The sequence below is a fragment of the Poromitra crassiceps genome (assembly GCF_964638095.1).
Source record: "Poromitra crassiceps genome assembly, chromosome: 4".
NCBI classification, from domain to species: Eukaryota; Metazoa; Chordata; class Actinopteri; order Beryciformes; family Melamphaidae; genus Poromitra; species Poromitra crassiceps.
Window position 1 is genome coordinate 29,377,417 of NC_139626.1, and position 12,799 is coordinate 29,390,215.

Genomic DNA, 12,799 nt, shown 5'->3' on the forward strand with positions numbered 1-12,799 from the left:
CACGTCTGTTATCACAGAGGGTTTGATTGGCCTTCCTTATCGGCTGGCGGCAGGCAGGAAAAGGACCAGGAGACGTACAGCCAAACAGCCACAGCATCTGAGCCAGCACTGGACAAACAACAGGCTTCTGATCACACATGATTAGTGTACGAACCCAACAGTGCGTTGCATTGTAGCTACATGAAGCTCACCAGTGTGTGTGTGTGTGTGTGTGTGTGTGTGTGTGTGTGTGTGTGTGTGTGTGTGTGTGTGTGTGAGAGAGAGAGAGAGAGAGAGAGAGACAGGGAGGAGGAGGAGGGAGGGAGAGAGAGAGAGAGAGAGAGAGAGAGAGCGAGCGCGTCAGCAGCGTATGTGTGGCCACTCCTTGATTGACTTGAGTTCACTGGCACCTGATGCGTGCATGCATATCAAAGCCACTCCGCCTACCAGCAGTATGTCAGCAAATAAAACGCAGTTATTCATTCCATTAAGATATTTCACATTAAGCGTCCCGCCACAGCTGCCAAACTTCCGTTTCCAGCAACGTCCGGGATATTTCTATGCATTAAGGCTTGGCGTCTGTGCGTAAATGCATTGCGCGCCCTGTGTGTGCCATTGCTCATTTTAAAGTTTGCGTTTATATGTGATTTTGTGTGTGTGTGTGTGTGTGTCATATACGCTGGATGAGAGTCAGAGATTAAAAAAAAGTCATCATCAGTAAACGCTTTACGCTCGCGTCGTGTCCTGGCTGCAGCTCCAGCAAGGTTGCCTCGTTTTCTGGTTGCGTGGAAACTAAAAGGCTGCATTGAGCGAGTAGGGAGCAGCTGTGTTTAAAGGTGCATTTCCAGTGGCGCGTCGTAGCTGCGTGCGGCTCTCACGGTCTGTCTCTCTCTCTCTGCACAAGTTGAACAAGCTACAACAACAAGAAGAGGAGGACCTCATGGAAGCGAACCAAAATATTGAGCACACCGACACCGCGTTTTGGGGAGCGCCCGGATCCGTTTGACGCTTTTTACGAGGACTGCAGAGACACACACACCATGAGAAGGAGAGCGAAAGCGGCAAAGATGTAAGTGTGTGTGTGTGTGTGTGTGTGTGTGTGTGTGTGTGTGTGTGTGTGTGTGTGTGTGTGTGTGTGTGTGTTGGGTGCTGCTGATCAAAACGTATGTTTCCTTTGTGATATTGTAGGAATTCAACATTCACGCAGAGTAAATGGCTATAGGCTACTCTAATTTTGGATGGTGTTTAAAATGTGATTGCGTTTCCAGCCTGCTGAAAACGAGCAGTGGATGATGTGATCGTATAGCATGACTAACAGATGAAAGACTAACTTAACAAGGGTATCAGTTCCCCCACGCGGCATCGTCTCTGCCTGTCCTTTGGGTTTATTTCCCCACTAACAGCTTGTTGGCTATGGATAAAATGTCTACAAATGTCAAGCTATTCAGTAGTAAAAATAAGATGGACCTGATAGACTAATTTATTTGACTTATCGATTTTGTGTATGGTAGCCTATCCTTATTGATCATCAAAAATAAAGTTATAATTGAATCAGACAATCTTGAAGTTTACCTTTAAAAGTTGATCTGGGCTATCTTAGGCTATAAATTAATATGAACTAAATTAAACTGATTATTAAAAATGACTGTAGCTATGAGTTCAAACAATTTATTTGGGCCTATATAGTAGCAACGTAAATGCCACAACTCTAAAGATCCGAGTGCCATAATAATAATAAGAGTCTGTACTTCCTTACTGTTTTCATCCACAGCCAGTAGTGAACTGGACAGGATTGATGCAGTGTGGGGTCTTCAGGGCCTAATGGAAATCTGCCAACTACACTGTTGGGCTCTTAGGAACAAAGACAGCATCTGTAGTAATTAAGATTGGCATTGACAGTTAGAAAGGGGTGGGTTGTGGACAGAGCTAAGAGCACTGAAATAGGGTTACAGTTGCATTAAAAGCCTGGATTTCAAACGAAATAATATTGTTAAAGATGCTTTATTTTCTGCCTTTTTGTCTTTTTCTGCACGCCCCCCCCCGCCCCTGTCATCTTCACCCCCATTGACAACTACAAAATAGTATACTGAGCCAGTGGTTCTCAACATGGAGTCCAGGGACTACCAGGGGTCGTTGAGGGGGTCACAGGGGGTCTCCAGCAAATTGATGACATTGATTGATTGATGAAACTTCAGCATTATTTAATTGACTAATTAGGAGAATGGCTGTTTTGATCATCTAGTTTTTTCCACTGTTATTATCTCTCTACAATACAATCGCCATGGACACAATCATATCGAATCAAGAATATGCTCAGATGTGGGCCCGAGACAAAACCTAATCAAATGGGGGGTCCTATAACGTGGACTAAATTAGGGGTCGGTGAGATGAAAAGGGGTGAGAATCACTGGACTAAACCACTGAGAGATGAAAAGGGGTGAGAATCACTGGTCTAAACCACTGAAAACTGAGTTTGAGTCAAATTGATTGAGTAAAAAATAATCCATGAAGCCTCATACCCATCATGCATGTCATTGCTACAGATGGTGTTTGGGTGGAAGTCTAAATGATTGCTCTTCATGCAATTGGAGCCAGAGACTTAACACTACACTGACAAGCAGAGAATTTATGAAGTGAGAAAGGGACCTTTAGGTGCGTGAGCACAGTATTTATGGTGTGAATTAAAAGCCGGGGGGTTTATTTATCACAGAAGTGGGCAATGGCTTTATGAACGCTGACAGAGGGGACCTCACCTGATTTAGAGGCCAAGTGATTTACTGGATAGAAATGGCTGTCTTTGTTGTGAGGGCAGGCTGCCAACAGAATTCATCTTTGTTTGTCATTGAGAAGTATATCTTGTGTGGAATTATTAAACATACAGAAATGACAGAGTTTCCCTAAATGTGAAGGGGAATTGCATGGGTTGTCCCACATTAGTTTGCAATTTGCATCCTTCCTCATCTGTGCATCAGAGACACACCTCTCTCCCTCCTCAACATCATCATCATCATCATCATCATCAGAGACACACCTCTCTCCCTCCTCAACCCAATCGCCAGAATAAAATGTTGGCATTTTGACATGTCTGCAAACCAGGGATATGCAGAATCTCAATGTACATTTGAAACAAAACAGTGGTTAATTTGAAAAGGCCGCTGCCTTTCCAACATTAAATCTTCCTAGTTAAAACTGGCTAAGTGGTGTCTATAGCGGCGGTATCTGTGGTGGCGGTGTCACAATTGTGATGTCATCAGTGATGTCACTTGAGCAACTGTGATCTCATCAGTGATGTCACTCGAGCTGTGATGTCATCAGTGATGTCACTCGAAAGTGATGTCATCAGTGATGTCACTCGAGCAATTGTGATGTCATTAGTGATGTCACTCAAGCAATTGTGATGTCATCACAGTGATGTAATAAATACTTCCTGGTATGAGCTCCAATTCTTCCTTCTTCTTCTTCTGTGGTGTTTTATGGCAGTTGGCTTCCTTTATGTTGCATTACTGCCTCCTTCTGGATTTATCCATCCATTGTTTCCCTACATTCCCTACATTTTCTTAGTCCCCAATCTCCCTTGGTCCGGCCGTTAATAACCTTTCATAAATCCTTGTCTACTTAGGTACCCACAGAGCTATTTCTGACATCGTTGGTGATGTCATAAATCACTGATGATGTCACTATGCATAGGATTTATGACATCACTATGATGTCATAGACATTGTGACATCATCAGTGATGTCATAAATCCTTCCCTGCAGCGGCTATAAGTAGGACTGGGATTAACTCGAAGTGCCATAACACGCAGCTTGTGTGAGATATAATTTGCCTGAAACTCGTCACCATTAAAGTGGATGCCCCCCACACAAAGTTCAGCCATGGAAGATGAAATCACTGCACTGGTTGTTGACAACGGATCTGGCATGTGCAAAGCCGGTTTCGCCGGACAGGACGCCCCTCGTGCCGTCTTCCCCTCCATCGTCGGTCGCCCCAGGCATCAGGGAGTGATGGTGGGAATGGGCCACAAGGACAGCTACGTAGGTGATGAGGCCCAGAGCAAGAGAGGTATCCTGACCCTCAAGTACCCCATCGAACACGGTATTGTGACCAACTGGGATGACATGGAGAAGATCTGGCATCACACCTTCTACAACGAGCTGAGAGTGGCCCCTGAGGAGCACCCTGTCCTGCTGGCAGAGGCCCCCCTGAACCCCAAAGCCAACAGAGAGAAGATGACCCAGATCATGTTCGAGACCTTCAACACCCCCGCCATGTACGTTGCCATCCAGGCTGTGCTGTCCCTCTACGCCTCTGGTCGTACCACCGGTATCGTCATGGACTCGGGTGATGGTGTGACCCACACAGTGCCCATCTACGAGGGCTACGCCCTGCCCCACGCCATCCTGCGTCTGGACTTGGCCGGCCGCGACCTCACAGACTACCTCATGAAGATCCTGACAGAGCGTGGCTACTCCTTCACCACCACGGCCGAGAGGGAAATCGTCCGTGACATCAAGGAGAAGCTGTGCTACGTCGCCCTGGACTTTGAGCAGGAGATGGATATCGCCGTCTCCTCCTCCTCCCTGGAGAAGAGCTACGAGCTGCCCGACGGACAGGTCATCACCATCGGCAATGAGAGGTTCCGTTGCCCGGAGGCCCTCTTCCAGCCCCCCCTCCTCGGCATGGAGTCATGCGGGATCCACGAGAGTACCTACAACAGCATCATGAAGTGTGACGTGGACATCCGTAAAGACCTGTATGCCAACACCGTGCTGTCTGGAGGTACCACCATGTACCCCCGCCTCGCCGACAGGATGCAGAAGGAGATCACGTCCCTGGCCCCATCCACCATGAAGATCAAGGTGATTGCCCCACCTGAGCGTAAATACTCTGTCTGGATCGGAGGCTCCATCCTGGCCTCTCTGGCCACCTTCCAGGAGATGTGGATCAGCAAGCAGGAGTACGATGAGTCCGGCCCCTCCATCGTCCATCGCAAATGCTTCTAAACAGACGATGATTTCCACAATGTTTGAGATTGCCCTAAAGAATGTGTCAACTACAGAATGTGTGAAATCCGATTTTCTATTAAAGACCACATTTGAACCGTTGTTGTACATTTTGTTTTGTTTACGAAATTCTCAGTTTCAATCTTTTTTGTTGCCAATAGCCTTTAAAATAAATTTCAAAGAGGAGGCGCTTTCAGTTAGGTTAGTTAAGTACATAAGTGACACATCACAACCTCTCAACACCGAATATGAACTGTTACCATCAGGACGGAGGTACAGGGTCCCGCATTTGCGGACCTCCCGTACCCAGAGATCTTTTATACCTTCCAGTATTGGTCTGCTTTAGGGATGTTAATGATTAATCGACAAGTTGAGTATCACTGAGTTAGGGGTTAGTGGTTAGGGGTTAGCAGTTAGGGGTTAGCGGTTAGGGTTAGGGGTTTGGGGTTAGCAGTTAGGGTTAGGGGTTAGGCTTAGGGGTTAGGGCAGGGATACTCAACTTGCTCAACACTTTTGTGAAATGATAGGAGGCCAGGGGCCAGTTAATAAACAAACAATATAAATTTTTCTGTAGCGGATTGTAGGTTTTTGTGGTGTCAGCCGGAGTTTAGTCTGACAATGTTGTGCACACCGGATAGTTAGTTAGGTTAAGATAAGTACATACATAAGTGCCTGGGTAGCGAGCAGATGGCGGTATTTGACAATTTAGCTGGAGCTCAGTCAAACTTTATTTCACGTTAGTTTTTATTGTGAATTACATTCAAATTCACAATGAAAACTAACGTGAAATTATTAGAAAATGGTCGGGGGCCACTCTGCACCCTGTCGCGGGCCGCAAGTTGAATATCACTGGGTTAGGGGTTAGGGTTATGTTTGGGTTATGTGTGAATAACAAAAACGTTAAATGTGACTCACGGTAGAAATCTAGACTTTGGAAACGTTGTGACCATGACCGGGAATCGAACACCGCCCTCCAGTATGAAAGGCATGTGTTGACGCCCTCCAGCCACCGCGCCCACAACACTGTTTCAATAGCAGACTCTATGACGCATATAACGTTCATATTCACCTATCTAGAAACATGATATGCATATTCTCGTTCAGAAATGTTCATTTTTCTACACATCCGTAGATTGTCGAAATGTAAAATCCCGACATTTTATTCTGGCGACCAGGCCGCCCTCCTCCACCCTCATTCATACGTTCCTCTCCTCACCCTGTGACTCACCCACATTTACCCTTTTCCTTGATACCTCATTAGTGTCCCTGACTGTTCTTTGCACAGTGTCTGAGTTGTCACTGTAATGTTACCTCTCTCCCCAGATCCTCCTGATATGCCTCTTTCTCTCACAACACTGCTCGTGTGTCCAATTTCCCTCCGTGCCGACATACGCCTTCTTCTCCACCAAACTCCTGCTCCTCCCCCCCCAATTATCTCTCTGCAAAATGCCAGCCTGGCTGCGTGACGGGAAAAGTACTGCCTTTACAGGAGCACGACATTACCCCCTTCAATTTAGCCGGCGTTTTTATTTCCCTGGGTGTTAGGTTGGCTGTATCTTTCCTGCTATTCTACTCGCTCAAACGCCCTGTTGACAATAAGTGCCGCCTAAAAATACTCTGGACGTTGTTTTGTCTGATGAAGAAGCATGGATAAACATCTCATGTCTGAGGGTGGCGGAGTACAGCGGTCTGGGCATTTGAGCTGTGCGCTTTGCTCTTGTGGATCGGCCTCCCGTTTCCACCAACGTCTCATTATGGGGGTTGTTTGGCAGCCCGGAGCACAATGACTCTTATTAGCTGTGTCCCGTAGACAAATCAGTCCCCCCCCCCCCCCCCCTCACACACACACACAACACACACACACACACACACACACACACACACACACACACACACACACACACACACACACACCACCACCATCATCACCACCACTACACTCTGTCTCCTCCACCCCCCGTCGTCATGTGATACTAAGAGGTACTTGGAGATCGATTTCATTTTTTAATCTTGGTAAGTGGATCTTGCCCAGTCTCCAGCCATTTTGAAGAAATGAAGAAGTTCGCTCGGGCTCCATGGTTCCTTTTGTCTCAGGAAGAGACAGGCCATCACGCTGTGTGTTCTGGCCCTGGTGCGGTAGCAGCGTTAGCATTTAGCCCTACAAAAGGATTTGGCCAACATTGATGCTACACTGACTTAAGGAGTTTTTCCTAAGAGGATTAGTAACGGGATAGCACGTAGCCCTGATCAGCTATTAATGAAGTATGTCAGGGTGCGAAGGCCTGCTATTTTTAAAGGCTTACATACAAAATAAAAAGTGTCATTTAGCGGACACACAGGCCAGCTGTTACCTCAGTCAGTGTTACACAGGCCAGCTGTTACCTCAGTCAGTGTCACACAGGCCAGCTGTTACCTCAGTCAGTGTCACACAGGCCAGCTGTTACCTCAGTCAGTGTCACACAGGCCAGCTGTTACCTCAGTCAGTGTCACACAGGCCAGCTGTTACCTCAGTCAGTGTTACACAGGCCAGCTGTTACCTCAGTCAGTGTCACACAGGCCAGCTGTTACTTCAGTCAGTGTTACACAGGCCAGCTGTTACCTCAGTCAGTGTCACACAGGCCAGCTGTTACCTCAGTCAGTGTTACACAGGCCAGCTGTTACCTCAGTCAGTGTTACACAGGCCAGCTGTTACCTCAGTCAGTGTCACACAGGCCAGCTGTTACTTCAGTCAGTGTTACACAGGCCAGCTGTTACCTCAGTCAGTGTTACACAGGCCAGCTGTTACCTCAGTCAGTGTTACTTGCACTTTTGACCAAATGACCCAAGTCTTTTTTTGGTGATCCACTTCATGGACTAGTATTGACTTCATGGGTTGCTAACTATAAGACACGCACACAGTCACTATGTCGTTCACTAAGTTACACAGAAAAGTTACATTGGTCACTTTTACATTCGTAGCGGTTCCCTCCTCTGTTGTCTGAGAGTGGCAGCCACCACATATTGAACAAATGTGGCACAGGCGACACCACCATACTATGAATAATGTAGTTGTGTTTGAAAGTCAGATATGTTTTGTGAGGAGCATGTTGTTGTCTTGCTGTTACAGGGTTATGATAATGCCGTTGACTGTGGACAGAAATAGCCCTGCACTGCAGGGGCCGTCAATTATAAAAGAGTCACAGTGACAACAAAGCCCTTTCTTAGCTTGTTTATTCTGCTGGTATGAAGGGACTTCTTGGATCCTTAGACTTTCCTAGACATACAACAGAAATCCAGTTGTTTCTGAAATGAGACTGCACCGTGCTCTCTGCCTCCTAGACATACAACAGAAATCCAGCTGTTTCTGAAATGAGACTGCACCATTCTCTCTGGCTCCTCTAATTAGGCAAGTTACCCTCCAATTGTGTATTAAATAACACACTGTGGCTTCTCAAGGACATGCCCTGTCAATCAGCCCTGTTTCGCATGGGGGTAGGGTTTGCGTTAGTACTGTTATTTGACAACGCAATTTGCACTAATTGCTTTCCCGGCTTTGTTCCACCCACCACCCAGCTGACTTCCTGTTGTTGTTGTTGTTGTTTTTTTACTTCATAGGCTCGACAGCTACTGGGGAGGTTGATGCGGGCTTCACCCCTTTCGCCCAGGTGGTCCCTCCTGGAGCATGCCCGTACCCCACCATGCCCCTGCTGGCAGACTGGCTCCTGCGCCACTCGGTGGTCATGTGTTTGCTGCTGCACAGCCTGGTGCTGATGACCTTCTGCTTCCACCATGCTGCCACCAGCTGCTCCAAGAGCTGCTACTGCTCTGAGAGCGAGGGAGGCGGAGGCAAGACGGTGCGCTGCAGCAACCTGCAGCTCACGGAGATCCCCCAGGACCTCCCCAATGACACGCAACGCATCTACCTGGACTACAACCTCTTCACGACAGTCCCAAGTAACGCCTTCGCCGGCCTGCCCCTCCTGGTCGAACTGGACCTGTCGCACAATGAGTTGAGCCAGCTGGAACCCGGGGCTTTCAGAGGCCTGAGCGCACTGCAGTTCCTAGACCTCTCTTCCAATAAGCTAGTCAACTTTAAGGCCGAGGCCTTCGAGGGCCTACGAGCTCGCGCCAACCTGACCAACAATCAATGGCACTGTGACTGCAACTTGCAGATGGCCTTACCCCGTGTGGACCTGGAGCCCGCGTCGCTGACGGGTATCGTGTGCCAGACCGCGGAGCCTAAAGAAACGGGCGTGGAAGGACAGGCATTCCTGCTGGCACCAGAGACAGACCTGTGTGTGGTGATGAAGAAGACGACAGATGTGGGACTGCTGGTCATAATGGCTGGCTGGTTCACCATGGTCATCTCCTACCTAGTCCACTATGTCCGGGCAAACACGGAGGACGCCCGCAGACACCTGGAGTATCTCAAGTCGTTGCCCGGCGTACCCAAGTCGGAGGAGTCTTCCACGATTAGTACTGTGGTATAGGGCTGATGGAACTATACACGGGTCCTGAAGTGGATGAAGCTCCAGCAAACACACTCCTATAGCCTGCACCTATAGGGTCATCGTCAGACGTTTGTGCCTGGTTGTTGTCAGGGAGCCAAGGTGGGCAACAAGACATGTGCCTGCACAAGAAAACCAGGCCAAAGCAACCGAGCCCAGATGAATAATTCATACATCAGTGGCCCATTAGGAGTTTGTGTTGGCTGAGTGGACGGCCTAGTCTGCGCACTAGAGGAGGAAAAGCAGTGGCATGTTTTGGGGATTTAAATGGGTTTTATCCAGTGGTGCATGCACCTGGATGCACCTCACTAACACACAGGCCGTTCAGGGGGCCACGTCAAACACAGGGGGCCACGTCAAACACAGTGGGCCACGTCAAACAGCAATATCAACAGCGGGAAAAGGCAACGCTGCTATTATCAACTGTGTTACTTCAGTCCAGACCCTTCATGTACGACTGTTTCCCATTAAAATCATCATTAAGGTATTCACCAGTATATTTCCAGTAAAATGGTGTTCTTTTCCATTAAAATGGCCTTTTATGGGTTTCTCTTGTTAATTACTGCTGGTTCAAAGATAGTCTGTCAAGCTCTCAAGTCTGTCTCTTCTACACTCTTTGAATGCTGCAGACAGTCTGTACTTCTGCCCATTAAAATTGGGAAAGAGGAAGTTGTCATTTTCAAAAAGAAAAAAAAACACGATTCAGACCAGAAGGAAGTTCCATGGTACACAACCAATCACGGATATCGTAAACATAACCGAGGCAGGTGATTGGGGGAAATGAGCGGATATCCCGCTTTATTTTGAGCGGACATCCTGCTTTATTTTTCGACCAACTTTGAGAGCTGCCAAGTACAGACGGGTAGGCGGGAGCTACCAAGTACAGACGGGTAGGCGGGAGCTACCAAGTACAGACGGGTAGGCGGGAGCTACCAAGTACAGACGGGTAGGCGGGAGCTACCAAGTACAGACGGGTAGGCGGGAGCTACCAAGTACAGACGGGTAGGCGGGAGCTACCAAGTACAGACGGGTAGGCGGGAGCTACCAAGTACAGACGGGTAGGCGGGAGCTACCAAGTACAGACGGGTAGGCGGCAGCAGGAGCCAGTGTGTCTGTTTTGAGGGACTAGTTGTGCATCATGAGAACGTGCAAGCCAACCATCTGACTAAAGATGAAAGTGCATAACACATGCAGTATTTGGATGGGGTCGGAATTTGAATGAACCCCTTTATAAAACAAGTATTACACATAAATTATACATTATAAGGATAAAATAAGGATTCAGTTGACTGTGCTCATGTATCAGCTGACTGTATGATGAAGGACTTGTTACTGGAGCTCCATACCGATGAGAACTGCAGACCTCCCTTACTTGACGAGTAGGAAACCCCTCCTGGCTCTGCTGCAGACAGCTGATTGCCAACAGGCGGTGGGAATCCTGAGTGGTCCATAAAGCAGCGCACGCACTTGGATGTTTTATGTTCATATTGTACACAAACAACCCCATGAGAACACAAACGCTTTCCTATAATTTGCCCGTTTCCTGGTGCCTGAAGTGTTTGTCCGGGTCGCTCCGCAGAGAGTCCTAATCTATTTATCAAATGCTGTGAGAGAAGAGGGAAACACCATGAGTCATTGTCACCCGGGGGTGAAGGATGACGTGACGGAGCCCTGTTAGTCTACCTGATAGCAGCCAGTCAGTCGGCATGACATTTTGCTGTCGGCCTGAAACCAGAAACACACTTAACTGCACCTCTGGAATTACGCCTCCGTATAATATGCGAATGTGGTCATTCTAATCTTTGGCCACAGCACAGTTAGTCTCGCATACACTATGCGTCCCATTGTCAGAAACTGTCCATGTGATAAGCATAGTATTAGCGACAGTCTCAGATTAGCTCTTGGCAGAGCCGTGTAGATAGAAGAGTCGTGACATCTCCATTCACTCCAATGGACCGTTTTTTTACTCTCAGGAGTTCCAGGAAGTAAGGTCTTGGATTAAGCAGCACTGTTGAGTTGCAACAAAATGGACAGTTTGTGTTGTACTTTGAAAGTTTTTTATTTTTATTTTATTTTTTAGAATCAAAATGTACATTATCAGCTTTATTTTAACATTCAAAAGTAGCGCGAGACCCCTTCCTTCATTGGCTAATGAGTCATGCATTTTGGTCCTCTGCTGACGCCACTCTCTCTCTAAATTGCTCTGGCTCTTGCCATGTCACCTGTGATGAACTAGAGAGATGGAGAGAGAGAGATAAAGAAGCAGAATAGGCACAGCATTTTTCATATTCTGGTAGGAAAAGCACTAAAGCACCTCTTCATCCATGATCAGAGGGAACCAGAAGGGTCCTTCACGGTCGCGGTCATACTTGGTCACCTGGTTCTCTAGACCAGAGGTTCTCAAATGTTTTTCAGCCAAGGACCCCTTAGAAGATAGAAAATATACAGGGGACCCCCCTCATTCTGATTTGTGATTTTGGGCTAAGCTTAATTGTTTCCACAAAACATAGCCCACTTGACTTTTAAATGGATAGGTTTGTTAGATTAGAATGTAATCCATGAACCATTTTAGATTTAAAGCATAAAATATTTTCATTGAACTATGAAGCTTTTGCAAAAAAAAAAACGGATCTTCCTGAAAACTTTTCACGGACCCCCTGGCAAAGTGCCACGGACCCCTGGGGGTCCCCGGACCCCCATTTGAGAACCACTGCTCTAGACAGACCCGTTGCCTCTGTCATGTCTCTTAAGTGCCCAGGGTGGTGCCGGAAGCCACACTGTCTGATGAGCTCATTCCCATGGGCTTCCCAAATAGCATTTCTGCGGCCATGCCCCTGCTGGTCTGTCAGGGGTATGGATCTGCTTCTTCACCTGACCCTGCCAAAGGGACACATGCATCTCAGTGTCTTGGCTGATGTAATCATCTATCATTTACTGTAAATCAACAACAAAAAATAAACTAAGAAAATAAATGGATGGTCTCACTAAATTAATGACAAACTGTATATTCTGGCTAAAATAATATGATTCTAAGATGTGTATTTGTCATTTCCACATAGCCAGGTAAGATTAACCTTCCACTGTGTTGAATAATGAAATGTGATGTTTAAGACCTGGAACATGGTTTGTCAACAAGGGGATCCCTGTGTCAAACACACAAATGCCTCTAGAGAAGAGCACAAGCAATCAAGTATTTATGACAGCCAGCCATATAAAACACTCTGCACTGAATGGAATGCCTCCATCCACTTGTGCGACCCAGTTGAGAGAGAGAGTGCCTCAGGGGATCAGCTGCCCCCCTCTCTGCTGCCTGGAGATCAGCTACCCCCT

General features: G+C 47.3%; 1 protein-coding gene and 1 pseudogene across 4 annotated transcripts; both read left to right on the plus strand.

The window, feature by feature from the left end:
* Nucleotides 1-973: 973 nt before the first annotated feature.
* On the plus strand, nucleotides 974-9,619 carry LOC310775315 (leucine-rich repeat-containing protein 3B pseudogene; annotated as a pseudogene). Its single transcript has 2 exons — nucleotides 974-1,048; nucleotides 8,577-9,619. The product of its transcript is annotated as a leucine-rich repeat-containing protein 3B pseudogene (transcript).
* LOC310774389 (actin, cytoplasmic 1-like) lies at nucleotides 3,840-4,982 on the plus strand (the record flags this gene model as incomplete). 3 transcript variants are annotated; one of them, XM_083634453.1, is made up of 2 exons in its annotated part: nucleotides 3,840-4,463; nucleotides 4,656-4,982. In XM_083634453.1, exons 1-2 carry the CDS (start codon nucleotides 3,855-3,857, stop codon nucleotides 4,980-4,982), a joined length of 936 nt encoding a protein of 311 aa, XP_083490579.1. In that variant the 5' UTR covers nucleotides 3,840-3,854. The 3 variants fall into 3 exon arrangements, with proteins under 3 accessions (XP_083490579.1, XP_083490578.1, XP_083490577.1); XM_083634452.1 differs by having other exon boundaries at nucleotides 3,840-3,977; nucleotides 4,107-4,982; XM_083634451.1 differs by having other exon boundaries at nucleotides 3,840-4,982.
* Nucleotides 9,620-12,799: the final 3,180 nt, after the last annotated feature.